This window comes from Saccostrea cucullata, unplaced genomic scaffold, assembly GCF_032062105.1.
Source record: "Saccostrea cucullata isolate Sc308-1 unplaced genomic scaffold, CSIRO_AGI_Scuc_v1 ctg824, whole genome shotgun sequence".
Lineage (NCBI taxonomy): Eukaryota > Metazoa > Mollusca > Bivalvia > Ostreida > Ostreidae > Saccostrea > Saccostrea cuccullata.
In genome coordinates, this window is record NW_026923345.1 from 42,013 (window position 1) to 62,683 (window position 20,671).

Genomic DNA, 20,671 nt, shown 5'->3' on the forward strand with positions numbered 1-20,671 from the left:
CTGCTAAAATTTTAATCGCTAAAATAGTCAGTGCTCTTCTTAGTGTCCATCTGCAAAGAGTTGAAACCCTGCATCAGCTAAAATAAATTACGCCAAAATTATTGGCAAATATTTGAATAGGCAAAACGCCAAATTTTACAACCGCCAAGAAAACTAGCTATACGGTATGATAACAATCTAATAAACCAACAGATATACAATGTTATATATGAAATGAAATATATGGAGATAACGAACAGTATTTAAGCTCAAAAGTTCTTTAAACAATACAAATATGGAGCGGAGCAATCACGAACCTCCAAAACATCAGAGGTGGGACCAGGTGCCATGGAGGAGTGAGCAACCCTTGCCAACCGATCACACCCCGCCGTTTGCTCCTTGTCTGGTCGGGATATAATGGAAAAATCCGTCGTCAATTAAGTGTATAAAAATAATGGACTAACAATTAGTGTGAAAACTTCAGTCAGCAATTAAGAATCAAAATCTGCTAAAGTTGCAGAAAAAATCTATAGTGTAACATGTGCATGTGCAAAACATATATGTTAAAGAAGTTGATCCTAAGATTGCCAGTAAAATCCATTCGATTTCGACCGTATTAACCGGGTTTCCTTGTCGGAAAAGGTGTTTGCAGAAACAGAACCCTCACTGCTCAAAAATCCTAACTGCCGAGTAGAGATGTAAATTTGCAGCACTCCTCTGAAAAGTAGATTCTTCTAGATGAGTTAAATGAGTTGAAAGGACGCTTAACAATCATGTTCGACCAACCTTCCCCCGTTTAGCGAAACTGCCTGCGTGGCTAATGATTAGAAGAATATGAGGGATGGCTTTGAGAGTTGTTTTCATATTGGAAGCTAATGATTAGAAGAATATGAGGGAGTTGTTTTCATAAAGCAAGAATTGGAAATGAAATTTTTTTGGCCATAGTAAATGCACGAAAAAATCCCTTACTCAAACATGGTCTAAATTTACAGCCTATGGGAATGCGTCCCGATTTGAATGACGTAGGACGACAAACAACCAATCCGATGATCTATTTCCGATATAGCGCTTATATCGGAAAACAATAAGTAATAACAAGGATATCAACAGTTTTGTTTAAAGTCATCATTTTGCAAGTTCAATGGTCGATACAATGGCCGTATTTTCAAGAACAATCTACATGTATTATTAAGTTGAATGCTGCTTGACAATTTTCTCCCTAATTGTAAGACCATTATTTACACACTACACCTTCATGGCACCTGGTCGCATTTCTGATTGTTAAGAGGTCTGTGTTTGCTCTACTTTTCGATTTGTATTTTTTGAGGGACTTTTGAGCTTGATATTATGTTTGTTAGTTCATACTTCATGCAATATTTTCTGGGTGCTTATTTATTTATAGTGACTATTGCATAAGTGTAAAACAAGGTATATGACGCATAGCTATTATTGATCAAGTTAATAAACATCCTTAATGTATTTCTTTTCTAAACTTTGATCCATATATATATATTCCTTCTTTTTTAGTACATTGTTAATTTAACACCTAGTAAAGCTTTTGCCTTTTCCCCATTTATTACAGTGTATTAAACAGTAAAATATGTTAAAAAAGAAGCAAGCATTGATTCTTTTTTGTTCAATTTCAGATCTCATATTTGCAGAGCCAATTTTATCCTGTTCATCGCAACATTTCTAAGTGGTAAGTGCAAGCTAAAATATCTTAATCGGGAAATTAATTCTTTTCTGCCCTATTTACAATCAATCTTTTTCTTTAAATTTATGAAATAAACAATAGAATTTAAAAGTAATTCTACAGGACTTATTTCAGTAAAAATGAATCTGAAATGATTATAATAATTCAAAAAAATTATTTGGATCCTTCAGTTAAAGAATGTCAACATTTCAGAAAATACAACCTAGATGGTGTGAATGCTAGCATACAGCAATTACCGTTTTTTAAAAGAATGATAATATTTGAAATATATTATTTTTGGACTTATGCAGCCTTAGGCATGAACACTCAGATTTGTAATTATTTTCATTGGATTTTTTGTGTTGGTGTTATCGATCAGTTTTGTTTTGTTTCGCTTTAATAGAGATCCAAAAATAACTACAACCATTCATTCATTCATGTTAAGTTTAAATTGAAATACATTTGTTTTTTTTTTAAGAATTACACTTATCGGAAATTGAATTTTATTATTTTTGCAAATGTAAACATAAAGCTTATTAAAACATCAAAAAGTAATACTCTAAATATGAAATAACAATTAATAAAGATGCATCTTTTTTGACAGCTAACTAAATTTTGAATATGTGCTAATTTTTCGTAAATTCACAAATAATTTACAAGTAATCGAAACCTTATTTTATAGTAACCACTTGTTTGGTTTAAACTTACAAAAAACGTCAAAAGTTAAACATCCTGTCAATTTTGCAAATAAGAAAATAGAGCTTTAGGTTCGTAAGTTGGGAATGATATTTGTTATTTTTTCTAAAGTCCATTGAAAGAGTACAAATTTATGATCTTATACTGTATTCTAATTTCTTAAATATTGACTAAATTATGAATATATTACAGAATGCTTATGTTTGTCCCAGTTAGTGTTTTATGAAGAACAAAGAACCTGGAATGAAGCCTACACAATTTGTGAGAAAAATGGTGGACTGCCGATGTCGATAGATTCACAGGAGAAATACGATCTGTTAGACACTTTTTCCAATGAAAGACCCTGGAACTCGGTGAAAAAATTGTAAGTTCTCAGTCCAATGAACCTTAGGTTTGAATGGCACAGGGTTAATTAAAAGTACATGTATACAGAAAACCGATATTTTTTTATTTGCCTAGTCGTGTTATCTTTTTAGAAGAATGGCTGTGTAATGAAATGAAAAAGCAATCTTGCAAGATATGTAAGTCTCTTTTGATATGACTCAAACAGAAATTGGAATGATACGCTTAGGCCCATAGTAAATAGCGTAAATAAGTAGCCTGATCTTCATGCCACTGTTTTAAAACTATATAATAGGTTTAAGAGGATTGGGAGTCTGCATACAAGAAAACAAGAGGCCCAGGGGCCACAGCGCTCACCTGAGCACATCAGGCTTGAATTTACTCCACCACCCCCCTCCCCTCCAGGCGTTCATCATTTGAACAAACTATAATCTACACTACCTGAGGATGATTCCATATAAATATCACAATCATAGCTTTGAAGTACTTGAAAAGAAGATTTTAAAAGGTTTCCCTATATATCCCTATGTAAAACTTGGGTCAGCCATTTTGGCCCCACCCTTGCCCCAGGGGTCATGATTTGAACAAACTTGAATCTACACTACCTGAGGATAATTCCACATGAGTTACATCTTTCCTGGCCCAGTGGTTCTTGAGTAGAAGATTTTTAAAGAATTTTTCCTATATATTTCTATGTAAAACTTGGGTCGGCCATTTTGGCCCCACCCTTGCCCCAGGGGTCATAATTTGAACAAACTTGAATCTACACTACCTGAGGATGATTCCACATGAGTTTCATTTTTCCTGTCCTAGTGGTTCTTGAGAAGATTTTTAAAGATTTTTCCTATATATTCCTATGTAAAACTTGGGTCGGCCATTTTGGCCCCACCTTTGCCCCGGGGGGTCATAATTTGAACAAACTTAAATCTGCTCTACCTGAGGATGATTCCACATGAGTTTCATCTTTCCTGGCCCAGTGGTTCTGGAGAAAAAGATTTTTAAAGATTTTTCCTATATATTCCTATGTAAAACTTGGGTCGGCCGTTTTGGCCCCACCCTTGCCCCGGGGGTCATGATTTGAACAAACTTGAATCCACACTACCTGAGGATGATTCCACATGAGTTTCATCTTTCCTGGCCCAGTGGTACTGGAGAAGAAGATTTTTAAAGATTTTTCCTATGTATTCCTATGTAAAACTTGGGTCGGCCATTTTGGCCCCACCTTTGCCCCGGGGGTCATGATTTGAACAAACTTAAATCTACACTACCTGAGGATGCTTCCACATGAGTTTCATCTTTCCTGGCCCAGCGGTTCTGGAGAAGAAGATTTTTAAAGATTTTTCCTATATATTCCTATGTAAAACTTGGGTCGGCCATTTTGGCCCCACCCTTGCCCCGGGGGTCATGATTTGAACAAACTTGAATCCACACTACCTGAGGATGCTTCCACATGAGTTTCATCTTTCCTGGCCCAGTGGTACTGGAGAAGAAGATTTTTAAAGATTTTTCCTATATATTCCTATGTAAAACTTGGGTCGGCCATTTTGGCCCCACCCTTGCCCCGGGGGTCATGATTTGAACAAACTTGAATCTACACTACCTGAGGATGCTTCCACATGAGTTTCATCTTTCCTGGCCCAGCGGTTCTGGAGAAGAAGATTTTTTAAAAATGTCATAAATTTTTCACAAATTCATAATTATCTCCCCTTGGAAGAGGGCTTGGTCCTTCGTTTGAACAAACTTGATTCCCCTTGACCTAAGGATACTTTGTAGCAAGTTTTATTGAAATAAGTCTAGTGGTTCTTGAGAAAAAGATGAAAATGTGAAAAGTTTACAACAACGACGACAACGACGACAACGACGACAACAACGACAACGACGACAGACAACGGACAAATTTTGATCAGAAAAGCTCACTTGAGCCTTCGGCTCAGGTGAGCTAAAAAGTGGTTTTACAAGGACCTTTTCAAATTAGACACTTCTCAGGTTTTCAAACGTGTCTAACATCCTACATTATAATGTTTGAAAAGAAAAGACAAATTCTGTTTAAAGCGTCTAAGTTATACCAAATGACCAAAGAAATTGAACTAATTTTTTTTTTTCAAAAAAATCACTCAGACGTTATGGACTACTCTTGAGGCAGTCGAAGCGACATTTTGTTAATGCTTCTTCAGTAATATTGTCCTCATATATCTTACAGACGGCTCGGATATTCTGCGTGAAATTTGTTTCAAAAGATTTACCAAGTTTGCTAATGCATTCGACATATGAAATTTTCAAAACAATGGTCATTGATGTGAAAATATACGAAATGAAAAATTTTTGAATTTCATTATTCTCATTATTTTCAGTACGGGTGACTATGCGGGTGCATAGTCACCCGCGTGGCGCAGTGGTTCGAGTGGCTGCTCTAGAGTTGCAGGTTCAAATCCCACCGTGGGATGTGGAGACAGGTTCTTAGGATGAGACCGTATAAACGAGGTCATGTGTCGCAGTAGGTGCTGGCACGAAAAAAGTCTCTTCCTGCTCAATGGCCCTGACTGCCGAATAAAGGGACAAAATTTGCAGCTCTCCACCGACAAGTGGTGACGTCTCCATATGAGTGAAAAGTCTTGAGAGGGACGTTCAACAACAAACAAACAAACAGCACATGCACAGTTATTTAACTTTTTTTTTATTCTTATTATTTTTATTTTTTTGGAATTGTTTCTTTTAAAAATGAAAATAAGTTTTGCTTCATATCCAACAGATTTTTGCGGTAAAAAATGAAATTGGAATGTCAATCTTACATAGTCGTTATCGTCTTAAAACCGAAGAAGACTGCGTTTATATTGCTTTAATCTTTCACAGAATAATTCATACTGTATATTAAGGTACTCCTATCCTCAGGTTTTGAAAATTAGGCATTGACTAATTGAAAATGCTCACAAAATGATTCTGAATTCTAAAAGTAACGTGTTTTACCCACAATGATTCTTCAAACTTCATCTTTAAAGTTAATCATATTATATAGGGAAAATTAGTAAATCTCAAATAAATTTTCAGGAAATACGAACAAAAACACTTACTATGCATTTTTCAATTTCAAATTTGATCAACAAACACATTTTAGAAATAAAAATCATAGGTTTTCAGGCTTTTGGAGAAATGACACAAAGAGCTATTTAAAGCCACGAACCATCGAAATGCGCCTTAACTAAAACATTAACGAGAATTTCAATAAAGATAGTGTAGAATTGTAATAAGGTACTTTAATTTCTTTTAATTACTTCGATCCTTTTACTTACTTCGATCATTTTACAATGTATAGTGTATACACTCTTAAAAAAGTTTTACTTAGTAGTCATTTTTTACTTGAAATAACAAAGATAAGTAATAGATAATTACTAAGCATTTGCTTAAAATTTAAAATCAATTACTGAAATATATGTCAAATACTAGATTCAAATGTTTTACTTGATTTTTTTATTTTAAAGAATTGTTTTACTTACACACTAAAAAATTTTATCTTAGTAATTTATATTTACTTAAATTTGTGTATATAAGTAATAACATTACTTGGTCTTTACTTACATTTTACCACTATTTACTATATAATCAATATTTTAATGCCCCCGTTAACGAAGTTTCGGGGGTACAGTACTGTATATAGTTTTTGTCGTGTCTGTCTGTCTGTCTGTCTCTCTATTTGTCTGTTTATCCGCAGAAACTTTAACCTTGCCCATAACTTTTGATATAGCGGAGCTATGACTTTCATATTTCACACGTGTATTCCTTGTGACAAGACCCTTCTTTGAGTATCATCAAATTTGACCTTGACCTTGTAGTTTGACTCACTTACACACAAAAACTCCAAACTTATTCTTTATCCAAATCTTTTGAACAGTAAATACCAGGACATTTATACTTCACATATATATTTTTTGTTGAAAGAACTTTCATTGAATTCAAACAACTATGAACTTTTGACCTTGACCTTGGAGATTTCCATCCTTGTAAATAAAACTTTAACCTTGGCCATAACTTTTGAACGGTAAGGAATAGTGCTTTCATACTTACATATATGTAATCATTTTGAGAAGACAATTCATAGGATACCAAGAACTTTGACCCTTTGACCTTGATCTTTGAGTTTGGCCCACTTTTAAAAAGCAAACCTTGACTGTAACTTTAAAAGGATTAGGGTTAGTGCATTCATACTTTACATAGTTCATCCTTGTGACAAGACCTTTCTTTGAGTACCACCATTTATGTCCCTTTGTCCTTGACCTTGGTGTTTGACCTACATTTCAAAATTGATAACCTTGACCATAACTTCTGAAGGGTTGAGGCAAGTGTTTTCATATTTCACATATGTATTTTTTGTGACAGGACCTTTCATTAGATACCAATAACCTTGACCTTTTGACCTTGGAGATATCAAGAAATACCAATAATTTAAATTTGCATATAAAAAAAAGTTTAAGATATGCTATGTTGCCATACGGGGGCGTAGGTGTTTCACAAACACATCTTGTTTAAATTGTATTTAATTGATTTACTTAAAACAAAAAATTATTTACTAAATCAAGGAGAATTCAGAGCAGTAATTACTTAAATATGGTAGTCTAATCACTATCGGCCAGTATCGGGATTGAATTCTTGAAATGAAAAATAGAATTTTGGCTTCCATATTAATTGTCTGTGAGGAGGAGTTATCTTTCTTCTAAATATTCCTTCATGTGAAAAAAAAATCACACTAATAAAAATGCGATATTAAGTACTTGAAATGTTTAACCATTTTTAAAATGGTCCTTAAAAAGATACAACTTATTCAATTTTTAAGGATTTCGAAGTTGGAATCAAATGTTTTATTGTAACATATAATAAAACAATTACAAAGAAATTGGCAAAAGAAATTGAAAGTACATAACTGTTTCCATCATAAATAGATTTCTTCTATTAAACTATTCAGAGGGCCCATTCAGGGATCTCTGATAAAGAAATATGTGAGTAGTACTGACATGTTAGAGGATCGGTACCTTGCAGTGTTTCTAGTAAATAATGTCGATTTTAGTAAATATGATAAGTATTTCATTTACTTAGTATTCTTTTGAGTAATAATATTCTAGATTTTGATTAATTTTAGAATTACATTTACTTAGTAATAATTCATAAAATTTAGTAAATAGAAAGCATATTATCTGCAAATTAAGTAATAATAATTTAACAAAAATGAGTAGTTCATTTACTAACTTAAAGTAATATAATTCCTATAGTTTAAGTAATTCTATTGATGCGTAGTAAATGATTTTATAAGTAAATGAATTCATCCTTATTACTAATTATGTTTACAATTACTAACCATGATAGTCATTTACTTGCTATTCTGACTAAATGGATTACTAATAATTACTAGTTTTTCTTAATCTAATATCTTATTTTAAAAACAACAAGTAAAACTTTTTTTAGAGTGTAAAGATTTTCCTTTTATTGCAAAACATTATAATTCACCTCTAATTTCATATCATGTAAATAAACACTGGTACCTATGGTTAGAATAAGAGGAACCTCAATTTCTTTAATTTTGTAATTTTACAATACTTCTATGAGGTAAAAATTTTAACTTTTTATAAGACATTTTTGAGAACTTCAAAGAACCTTGAAGAACATTGAAAGGTATAAAATGAAAATTGTTGCATGAAAAGATTTAATTTTCAAGCTTCATTTTGAGACTCTACGAATTTAATTATAAAGTTAAGAGTTATTCTTCCTGGCTTAGAATCGGAGTACCTTAACTTTCTGGGGTATATTTTTTAAAATGTTTGCTGGTATCATAGAAACAAACGGTTTATTTCGATAAAGGTTTTCCACATACTGGTTGTAGTGTCTTTACGGGATGGTGTTGCATTGCTTTTGCTACAAATACTGATGTATGCTAGAAATAAAAGTCAATAATATAAAAAGTCATGAACATATCATCCTACTGATAATTCTAATTTATTTTTACAGAGATAAAAAAAAGGTTTGGATTGGTCTTCATTACACTGACTCAGCAGGTACTAAGTTAGCTTGGGCGGATTGTTCCTCGGTATCCTGGACAAAATGGCATCCTAGTCAACCCAAAAGCACAAGTACTAATAAGTGTGTATACCTCAAAACTATTGCCTCCAATTTCTGGACGGACGTATGCAGTAGCCAGCTATATTTTATATGTGAAAATCTTGACTCGAGTAAGCTAATACCCATTCATTTCTGTTAAACAATTACGTTCGTTGTTTTGTTGTTGTTGTTGTTTTTTGTTGTTGTTTTTTCTTGTTGTTGTATCTTTTTTTTTTTTTTAGAGTCTGTCATTGCTACGATTTGCAGATCGATAACAATAACTTTGATCTTTATAATTTAATGGATTCCAATAAAATCAAATCTTTATATACACATATTTTTTTTTATTTCAAGGTTCATGTACGACTTCCCTTAGATCCTGCTATGAAGGTTAGTGGCGTTTTAACTTAAAAGTATAGTAAAGAGGATATAGATAATTGTGAAATGAAGATTTTCTTTTTGAAGAATCCAAAATTTTTCGTAAAGAAAGAAAAGAACAATGTTGTTCTTATTTAGATTAAGATAAGTATGATTATTTTATTATATAATAGTTAACATAAGTTCCATGTAACTCCCGTCAATAAACTTACTCCACATTATCTTCAAAATTTTGAACACTTCGAGTGTGGCACAGTTCGGGTATTAAAAAGTTGTCATTTCCTTAAAAATCATTTTCAAAAAAAAAGCTGAAATCAAAAATTAGATAAATTAATGCTTCTTTAAAAAAATCATTGACTATAAAATGATGTCAGCTGATAAAGCAATCAAGATAATTAAGGCGCACAGGTGATGAATAATGAACCGTTACATGCTCTGTTGCCTTCAACTGGTTTCATTTATTTGGCAATTTATTCCATGATAACGGTTTTGTCTACTTTAATAAAAATGGGATTTTCAATCATTCTTGTACAGCAACAATCGGCGTAACAGGACAATCAGTGGACAGCAATACCAATAACAATCCACGTTCAAGCTGTTACGACAGTGAACTCACAACATCAACAAATACTGATTCCACCTCTCCGAAATCAGTAACAAGTGCACTCACAACATTAACAAAAACTGATTCCACCTCTCCGAACTCAGTAACGAGTGCACTCACAACATCAACAAAAACTGATTCCACCTCTCCGAACTCAGTAACGAGTGCACTCACAACATCAACAAAAACTGATTCCACCTCTCCGAACTCAGTAACGAGTGCACTCACAACATCAACAAAAACTGATTCCACCTCTCCGAACTCAGTAACGAGTGCACTCACAACATCAACAAAAACTGATTCCACCTCTCCGAACTCAGTAACGAGTGCACTCACAGCATCAACAAAAACTGATTCAACCTCTCCGAACTCAGTAACGAGTGCACTCACACTAAGTACACATTCGGCAACATACAACTTACCCCAGACCATGTCCTCCTTTACTATATATTCCGAAACTAAAGCAGACTCCACAACATCATCAACATACTATACAACTAGTTCTGTAGGAGAATGTTCCTGTAAATGCATGGATGATGGAGCCAATATGACAGAAACTGTGCTTCAGAGCAAGATAGAAGCCAGAAAAAAGTACCTAACGGTTGATAAGCAATCTCTTTCGAGCACGATCCGCAAGAAAGAGAGTGCTGAGGATCCTCGACCAAGTGCCAAAGGAATCGGTACTGTGGGTGTGGTTTTCATTGTATTCATTATTGGAGGAATAGTTATACCAGATCTTTATAGTTTGTATGTACATGTATGTATGCATATCTTCAAAGCAAAACAGTATTCAAAAACTAATGATAAATTACAAGCAAACAACGAATGTATAGAACAGAACGACATGGTTTAGAAAGCAGTAATGAATAATTGGAATGTATAAAGAGCTGTGTTCTAGGAACAGGCTTGACGCCTCCGTGTGAAGTGATTTGTTCCTTCGTGCAGGCAGACATAAAGGACAGACGGCAGACAAAGTGTTTCTATTATATCCGCCATGTTCCATCTTTTATCAAGTCAATGTTTTCAGCATTGGCACCTCCACTGAACATGCAATGTGTACAATGCTTTTATTGCACCAAAAAAAAGGCATCTAATAGTTGGAATATTGAAAGAAAAATACATATACCAAAGTCTCTGTAAATTACAGTATATACGAAATGAAAACACCGCAAACATCTATTTACATGTTTAAGTTCATGTGTTTTTATAAGTTTCAATGCAAATGCGTTGGAATACAGTTACGATAGTAAGTTATATGCAAGGATCTATATAAAATTAAATATGTGCATTTCGAGTTCTCGATGCTCCATTTAAATAATCAATGCTTCAAATGCATCATCTCTTCGTTTACATTTATTTCTATGCAATTACATTGATAAAACTCTTCATTGTAATAAAGCTCTTTAAAATAAATATGCTTATTGTATATTGGGTATGAGATATTCGATCTCAGATTTTTCTTTTCAATACAGTAAAAAGGCTAATGCTTTAAGCCCTATTTAATGTACCGCAAATACAGAACAATGCAGGGGTCATCCGAATTGCATTGTGTGTAAGATATTTGCATTGAATGAAAATTAAATCATGGTTTAGAGGTTTAAGATAAATAGCATCTGTCATTTTCAGTACTTTTAAATTATTGATATGCAAATATGGAGTAAAAATCCCTACAGTTAATTATCAAGGAATTTAGAAGATTGAAATAGAAAAAAATTTACTGAGACAAAGTCTCTTTGAGATAACCTACTTTAAAGGTTTATCTACTGGAATCATTATATCAACCTAACATGGATCGATGATGCAATTTAAAGTATGTGCATTAATTGTTGCAATTATTATAGAGTTGTGTAATGCGTGCTACCAAAAGGGAAGATGTATAGATACATTACAGATTGACCCCATTAACTGGATTTAGTAAAGGTTAAAGTAAAAGAGTGTGAAGACCATAAGCCTAGTCCTTTTTTTTTTTTTTTTTTTTTTTTTTTTTTTTTTTTGGGTTTGGCTGTAATGATACATGTATGAAATATACGGAGATAACGAACAGACTTTGCGTTCAAAAATCCAATAGACAATAAAAAAAATAGGACCAGAGCAAACACGGACCTCCAAAACATCAGAGATGGGATCAGGTGCCATGGAGGACTGAGCATCCCCTGCCGACAGGCACATCCGCTGTGTGCTCCTAGTCATGATAGGGAAATAACGGGAAAATCCGTCGTCAATATGTATTTGAGAGAGGTGGCGGGAGAGCGGATAGAATAAGGTTTTTAATAGCCTGCTTAATTAAATAACAAATTCTTTAGTTAGAATGATCTACACTCTAAAACAATATTTATAAAAATGTTAAGCAGTATGAAATCTACATGCATTACTTGTATTTTGATTAATTAAAGCATTCTTAGCCCTTCAATAGGCCAGGATTAATTAACTGAAGACTTAAACAGCATGAATTTACTCGCATTTCAGAAGGCTAAAGTGATTTTCTATCTATCAATTCTTTTTTCTTTTCAATCTTTTTTTCTTGTGGTAAATGGCTGGTCTCCAATTTAGAAAATGAAATAGATGAACTTAAATATATACAAAAATATGTTCAAATATTTATACAATTTATTGAGTCTGTGCAAGAAAAAAATCCTTAGTGTATGAAGGGGTTCTTGCACTTACCCAGTATATAGAAGAAAAACCAGCTTAATTGACATTTTTTTCCTGTTTAGAGGCCCATTTTCCTTACATTATAATAATTGATAAATAAATATATTTGTATTATGGAATATGTTTGTTTTCTTTGTGTAATTTCAACTGATCTACATTTAAATACGTATATGTGGATCTTTTACTTGAGAAAGACGTCAATGGTTATCTAACAACAAAGCTTAATGATAAAGGTGATGACTCTTAACTTTTCGATCGTCGATTTCCCTTACTTATATACAGCAATATACCTTTGTCACCTGCATGCGGAGTTTATATATCTCAGTTGATATGATATGCATGAGCATGGTCTACGTGTGAACAATTTCTAGAACGAATTAATTTATTTACAAAGAAGTTGATGAAGCAAGAATATCAATAGTCTCGTTTAAAGCCATCGTTTCTTAAGTTCTATGTCGATACAATGATCTTCTTAAATACAATTTATCAAATTAGTCTAATGCTGACTGACTTTTTCCATACTAAGACGGCCATTATTTACACACTGATCTATCCATGAATTTTTCCTTTGCCCCTCGTGATCGGTCGATAGGGGATGCTCACTCCTCCGCTTGATTGTTTTGGAGGCCTGTGTTTGCTCTACTCCTATTTTTTAATGTTTAAAGGACTTTTGAGTTCGAATACTATTCGTTAACTCCACACATTTAATGAATTTATTAATCTTCTTGATCACAATGAAGATTTATATAAATTGAAATCATTGAACTCAATTGGAACTAGACAAAATTTTATCATTCCTGCATAATCAATTTTACTAGTTCATTTTCAACATATGGTGCCTGCAGTATCTATTTATTCAAGAAAAATTAACAAAGGCAATGAATTACTTCTGAAAACTTAGGCAAATAATTTGTATTCAGGTATTTTGCCTTTTTCTATTAAAATGTTAAGAATACTTTAACCTTTTACAAAGTGTCTTTTACTGATTTCAATTAACTCTATAGTAATTAAAGGGAAAATCTCAGTTTCACTGCATAAACAAATATTTGATTAGAAGTCTCCAGTGTGCAATGTTATGAGCTTGAATAAAAGCAATCCAAGAGAGAAAAACGTGTCTCGATACAGATTTGCAATATTATGTAGAGTTATCTATCTTTGAACATTTTAATACAGTAGTAAAACTTAGCAACTTTTTCCAGCTCCAGAAATAGTTGCTTAAAGGTATCTATTTATTTGAACACAGAAACTGTAGATAAATTGTTAATACAAAATGGTTGAATGATATTGAATGAGAAACAATATCAAATGATTATATTGATATATAAATTAATTTTACTTGCGATCACTTGAGTATATAAAACAAGTATATATGTAAATTATAATGATAAAGCAAAATCTGATAGATAATGGTATGTTGCCCACCCCCCAAAAAAGAGGAATATGAGATCAGGCAGCAAGATTATAGTAAATATGGCACCCAATAACAATCCATAAAGTAGATATATTTTCTTGCAGATATTTATTGAAGCAAAATTAACAATATCGCATAAGCATAAATTATGCATCTTGCAGTTTACACAAAGTAAACATGTCTTAAAATTTGGCCTCTCTTGTCCTAGCTTCATATAATAACCTTAATGTAAAAATATAATATATTTTTGTCTCAATTTAAATTGTACAGTTTTTTGCAAGTTAATAACTAAAGAAAATTAATTTTATCTCTAACACAGCAAATATTCTTGCATAAATAATTCTTAAGGAGGCTCATTACACCACTTTTTGAACACTACACAAAAAAATAAACCTCCATTGTGTTCTTGCATAAATAACCTTTTAAACACTTTAGAATAGATGAAACATGCGGTGTTATAAAAAGTGAAAAAAAAGTAACGGATTCATAATGCATACACCAGGAAGAATTGATTTTAAGCAGAAACAAAAGAAAACAACAGTCAAATCTTCGCCAAACAAGTAATGTCAATTTCATAGCGATGAATGCAGTGAGCTCTATCAATCAATGACATATTTGTATGTTAAAATCTACACCCTTGTTGAAATTAAAAAATTATTTACTTGCATTATTTACTGTGTTGTTGTTAATTTATATATTTGCTTTATTGAGTTAAATGTATACTCTGGCAATTTAAAGCTTTGTTCTAAATTTTAGATGTAATGTCAAACGTTCCTTCGTGATTTGAGTCTTGGGTAATTAGGAAAGATAACTCTTAAAAGTGGACTTTTATTCCAAATATTTTTTAAAATGGATTTTTCATTTCGTTTAAACATTCTTCATTCAATTTGACACATGTAATTCATTGAAATACATTAGAGACCATTTTCACGTTTTATGCATAGATTAAAAAGATAATGACATTAATTGTTTTTCAGGAGAAAATTATTTTTTCTAATAAAATTATTAATAGGTATTATAAGGTATTTTCACTGTGTGTACTTGTCTTCAGAAGATGCCCATCATTTGACACTGAAAGTTCAGAAATTCTGTTAATAATAAACTTGAAATAAAACATTTCACTAAAAAAAGACAAAAACTAAAAAATTCTATAAAAAATATTTATGATATCAATACCCCCATCTGGATATTTGACATCTACATAATAAGTGGTGCTGTATTGAAATCTAAAATAAACTGTGGATGTAATGAGCCACCTTAAATTTGATTTCTTAAACACTTGCGTTATTCATCACCGTTGTGAAATAAATAAGTATAACAGTTCTTTATAAAACGCACAAATTAATCTACATGATCAACCATGCCCTTTCCAATGACCCAATAGTCAGGATTATCACATCAGATAAAATACAATTGCTTTTAAAAATCGCATGTTTGTCCCCTTAATGCCCAGAAGTCCTTTTCACAGAAAATCTTACGACTAAGACTAAAACTTTTTCCCATTATAAAACAAGTATCTAAACTAAAATCTATTACGATAAATGAATATTTTATGATAAAATTGTAATTGATTATTTAGAAAAGAAATACCTTTATAAAATAAATAATAACAGAGTAGAAATTTTAGCCCTAATCGTAAGATTTTTTTGTGAAAATGGCCACAGGAGCAGGGATTTACAATAATTTACACAAATACAGTATAAAAAATCGATCCGGAGATAAAGAACAGTTCTCAAGCATAAAAACCATTCAAATAATACAAATCAGAAGCAGAGCAAATATGGATCTCTGAAACATCAGGATGGGATCAGGTGCCATGTAGGAGTGAGCATCACCTGCCGACGATCACATTCACCGTGTTTGCTCCTTGTTATGATTGGAACATAACAAAAAAAGTTTTTTTTTTTAAACTGTAATAAAATTCAATGTGTACTAGTAAATAATGGTCTAATAATTATCATTCATAAGAACCCTGAGTCGGCATTGCACTTAACGATGGATTGTATTTGCTGACAGGGTCATTGTATCGACCATAGAACTGACTTGATCGAAATAAAGACATTAAACGAACTGTTAATATTCTTGTTTCATCATCCTTTTTGTCGAAAATTTACCTCGTTTAAAAAATAGAGCATGGACCTGTGTATTGAGTAAATTGAGAGATATAAACCCTGTGTGCAAGTGATAAGGGTATATTGCTGCGATGTTTGCTGCATAAAAGGGGAATTTGACGATTGAAAAGAAATCACATTAATCATAAAGCTTTGTTGTTAGGTTACAAATAACTCCTTTCTAGTAAAAAATCTAAACACAAAACAGATGTGTTTGTTGTATCCTTAATGATCAATCGAGTCCCACGCTTACACCAGGCAGTGAAATTAATTTGGGAAGTGACAACATTTGATTGTTCATCACAACCAAGCATTTAACTTGTTCCTTTGATTCTCGGGGGAAGTAAAGATTTTCAAGAAAGAATGTATTTTCATTTATATTAGAAAACTGAAATATCCTTGTCCAAACTTCATAATTTCTGATCCAGGAATCATAAGGGCAACAAATCAAACATTAAACATCATGACAAACGCTGACTACTTGATATCCAGTAGTAAAGAGTGTTTTGACGATTGCGTGAAGTTACCAAATCCCAGAATCCCAGGGGGCTGGGGGTTGTGGGAGGGTTATTTCATAGATACTTTCAGCCGTTCTAGAGAATACTTAAGCGTTGCTAACGACGCAAGACGGTAGTGGTGACTTTATAGGTCATCTGAGTGACTCAACTGACCTTAGATACATTGAAATATCACAAAATTGTTTAGACTGTAATATTTTTCATAGTGTATATATAATAAACTTCATAAATTTCCAATCAACACTGTCAACAAGTTACATACGTGTTTTGACAAATGATACCAGTGTCGCGTCTTTGATGTGTAATTACTTTTCCTAGTGCACTTTTCCCGTTGGTTATAAAAGAAGCATAGCTCTTAAAAAGTACAAAAAATGTAAGTACACCGCAACTTTACTGTGTGTTGGACGCGTGTCTTGAAACAGTCGACACATCTGAAAGTTATTTTTTATTTGATACTTATGTATTTGAAGAGAATATAACGAACAATTATAAATATTTTAAGGAGCTGTTCACATTTTCTTTAAACGTAACAACTCATCCCAGGCACGGCTTATGCTCGGGGGCGGAATTTACTAGTCACTACTGTGTTTTATCGCTCATTCATGCTGTGTGATATTAAAAACATAAATAGATGATGAAGAAAAAACGTGATTATGTTCTGCAAATCCACTTTAATTACCCTTAGACATTTTTCCTTCTTCTTTTACGTAAACAAGATGAAAATCAGTTTTTAATTTTATTGTTGTATATCAATTTACAAAAATGAATAAATATAAGTATATGGAAATGTTGAAACGATCAAAAGAGATCTTGTATAATTCAATATACTAGTAACCTATAATCTAATAAAATAGATTAGAGATTCTTTATCTATAGCATTGATACAAAAGCGATTTGAAATTAATCTTGTCTTCTTGCTTTAGCCTATTCTCGACTAGACATTCAAATGCATAGTATATAAATATCTATAGAAATGCATATTTGAGTATAGTAAATTTAAATTTTAAAAAGATGAATACAAAAAACAAATAAATTAACACAATAACAATACAGTAAAAATATAACAATAGGAATGTAAATGGATTTCCTTGAACACTGTGCTTTTTACCATTGTTTCTATATGTGTGTCTATGGCAAGGTATTGACAACAATACATGGTCTTATGCTCTCTTTGCTTTTCAGGACAACGGTTAAACAGAAAAGATAGTTAGAGTTCTTCTGCAAATTTTCCTTTTCAAAACTTAAGGCAGTCCTTGGAACATCCACTTTATTCCACTGAAAAGTCCTCAAAAGTTGGTACTCCAAAAAGTATTTGTCTATTTTCTCTGGATCTGAAACTTTCCACTCAAACTTGACGGTAGAACTGGATTCGGTGATTCTTTCGAAGCTGAATACGTTGTTTGTGGGTGATTTTTTGGTGACAGGTGGGACCGAGGGGGACACAGTGGTGGTGATGGAAGGAGGGGTAGTAAAATCGTTACACCTTTTCGGGGTGTAGCTACTTTCACACACCAGTTTAGTCCTGTTAACAGTCACCAAATTTCTGCCAGCTAAAGGTGTAGGAGTACTGCAAATCGCTCTGATTAAAAAGTATTTGATGTCGTTTTTTATTCTTAGTTCGTTGAGCCAGTCATATAGCCAGAGAATTTTGCAATCGCAGTGGAGGGGAAGGTTATTGATGTAAAGCATTTCCAACTTTGTAAATTTGTTTAGTGCACATTCATCTAACTCTCGAATTTGATTGTTTCCAATGCTCAAACTCACCAAATTGTCTGTTAAGCCATACATTTGTTGTTCGGTGAGTTTAGTAAGTTTGTTGTTTTCCACCATGAGATATTTCAAATGTTGATTATTTTCAAACTGGAAGTCGGGAATTTCTGTGATTCCTGTTCCCCCAAGCTTAAGAACTTGGAGGTTGGTGAGGCGCTTCAATGCACTCCATAAAGTTGTCTCATCGAGGACAGTATCGGCGAGAATAAGCCTTTCTAAATTATCCAGGCCTTGTACACTTTTTGTATTTAATTGAAAAATCGCAGTATTTTGTGGAATGTTTGTGTTTTCGCCTCGGAGATCTAGCTCTTGCAATCGGGGTGTCTTCATAAAAGCACCATCTTCTATTTCCACGAGATTATTATAGGATGCATCTAAAAACTGTAATGAGTCAAGGCCTTGAAAGTCTTCAGATCCGATTTTTGTTAACCAGTTTGAATCAATGTTCAGATAAACCAAACTACGCATGTTGTAGAATAACCCACTTGGAATGACTTTCATATTGTTATGCCCAAGATTAAGTTGTTCTAATTTGTCCCACCTTTCAGAAGCGATGGCTCCAACACTGCTCTCATCTAAATTATTAATGTGAAGTCCAAGATATCTTAGGGAGTCTTGAATTCCATCAAAACAGCCTGATCGGAGTGTAGTTAGACCGTTGTGTGATAGAACCAGTTCCTGGAGGTTGTGAAGCGAGGCTAAAGCCTGGTAAGGTATTTCTTTGATTTCCAGGTAGACCGCAGACAAATGTTCCAGTGAGGTCAATTCTGCTATTCCAGCTACAGGGAATGTTCTTATCTTTAATGCCTCTAGAACCAATTTCTTCAACATAGGGACACGATCCTTGAAGGCATCACTCTGAATAAACTCAGTGTCCATATTCTTGAACTCTAAGGTTTCCAAGTTAACCAGACTTTGAAGGTCAGTGTTGTCCCTACCAATTATACTTTGTGAGAAGTGACTGAGTGAGAGTTTCTTCAGTTTTCTTAATCTCGATATCGCTGTATATGGCACAGCTGAAGAACTTCCCTGAATCGTTAGTTCCTCCATATAATCCTCTAGTCCTGCAAAGGCATTGTTATCAAAACTGGACACCGAATTTTTACTGAGGTCAAGAACTTTGAATTTGAGTCCTTGAAACGCGTTTGCAGGCACTGTTGTAATCTTGTTGCATCTTGAACAGGAAGGAGATGGGGACTGAGTGTTACTGAAGGTCACCTCCAAGAAAACCTCATCTGATGGACTGAAGACAGGTATACTAGACAGTCCGGCGTCTCGGCAGTTGATGACGCGTTCACTACTACCCGGTGGTCCTTCGTCACACGTACACCCGCTATTTGCGGGCGCTGGACAACTTTGTCCTAAACAGGATTTAAAAACGAGCACCAAGCTTAATATAATCAGACTCTGCATGTTTTCGTTTAATCTGAAAAGAAGAAAAATAATGTAAAATTAGATAAATTCTGTTCCTTCATTTAAGAACTCTTAATTAGGCTAAAAATATATAAAGATACTAACAGTTAAAATACTTATAACAGTAACGGTTATAAAATTGGTACAAACACTATGAATCCTTAGCTTTTAAGTCCCTTTCAATTGAAGCTACTGAATATTATTAATATTTTGCTTTCTAAACTCTGCATTAACTGTGTTAACACTTAATAATAGGAAGTGCAAATTTCCTGTACTGTCCTGAACAGAAAAATTTTATCCCGTAATCGGGAAATGTTTATTTGTTTGTAGATGTTTTCTTGCCCTCTTTACTCTTGGTAAACCAGAACTCGCTAAAAAAAGCAACTGCCAAATTCTTTTATGAAAATCAATTAAGAACCTTTCAAGATATTTTTTTAATTTTTAGTTCTGGGAACATCTAAGTTAATTGAAAATAAAACAATTCTGATTTACATACCTTGTGAGGAATATGCGGTAAATGTCAGTGATCAGTCTTGTGTAAGCTGTTTCGAGTTGTAGTGTCTGGTGAATTATGACAAACCATTGCGAGTCGTGGGTTATTTATATATTTCAACAGGCTTAGAAAAAATTCTGCGAATGAGTCATCACTAGGGTACCCCATACCTGAGCGCCTACGCAAAAGATTGGGGAGGGACGACAGGTAACAAAGGCCTGCCGTGTAAGGCCCTGCCTATAATAGGTAATCACAGGTTATGGTCAAGATCTTTTGTGCATTCACTGCACCTCTCTTACGGTAACAATAGCAACCACACAGGATGGATTTGGGATTTGTAAAGAAGCCTTTATAAAACAATTTTTATTGAAAAAATGCAACGAGGTATTAAGAAATTGGTCACATGGAGGGATTCAACCCTAATTTCCCTTCGCTGAGTGTTTGATGTGTAAACAAATAGGGGGGAATATGATATCCTTATAACGTATTTTACAAGAATTTTATCGTCGTTTCTAGAAGTTTTTTAAAGA

At 33.2% G+C, this 20,671-nt stretch overlaps 2 protein-coding genes across 2 annotated transcripts; one reads left to right on the forward strand and one right to left on the reverse strand.

Annotated features, from left to right (window-relative positions):
- The first annotated feature begins 1,590 nt into the window (after positions 1-1,590).
- On the forward strand, positions 1,591-10,702 carry LOC134263785 (uncharacterized). The gene is made up of 5 exons (XM_062746162.1): positions 1,591-1,678; positions 2,561-2,732; positions 8,702-8,922; positions 9,146-9,181; positions 9,704-10,702. The coding sequence occupies exons 2-5, from the start codon at positions 2,653-2,655 to the stop codon at positions 10,624-10,626; spliced, it is 1,260 nt and encodes a 419-aa protein (XP_062602146.1). The 5' UTR covers positions 1,591-1,678; positions 2,561-2,652; the 3' UTR covers positions 10,627-10,702.
- Positions 10,703-17,188: 6,486 nt separating this feature from the next.
- LOC134263787 (leucine-rich repeat-containing protein 70-like) lies at positions 17,189-20,226 on the reverse strand. The gene is made up of 2 exons (XM_062746164.1): positions 20,145-20,226; positions 17,189-19,661 (listed from the first exon to the last, which is right to left on the reverse strand). Exon 2 carries the CDS (start codon positions 19,646-19,648, stop codon positions 17,594-17,596), a length of 2,055 nt encoding a protein of 684 aa, XP_062602148.1. The 5' UTR covers positions 19,649-19,661; positions 20,145-20,226; the 3' UTR covers positions 17,189-17,593.
- Between the last annotated feature and the right edge of the window lie 445 nt (positions 20,227-20,671).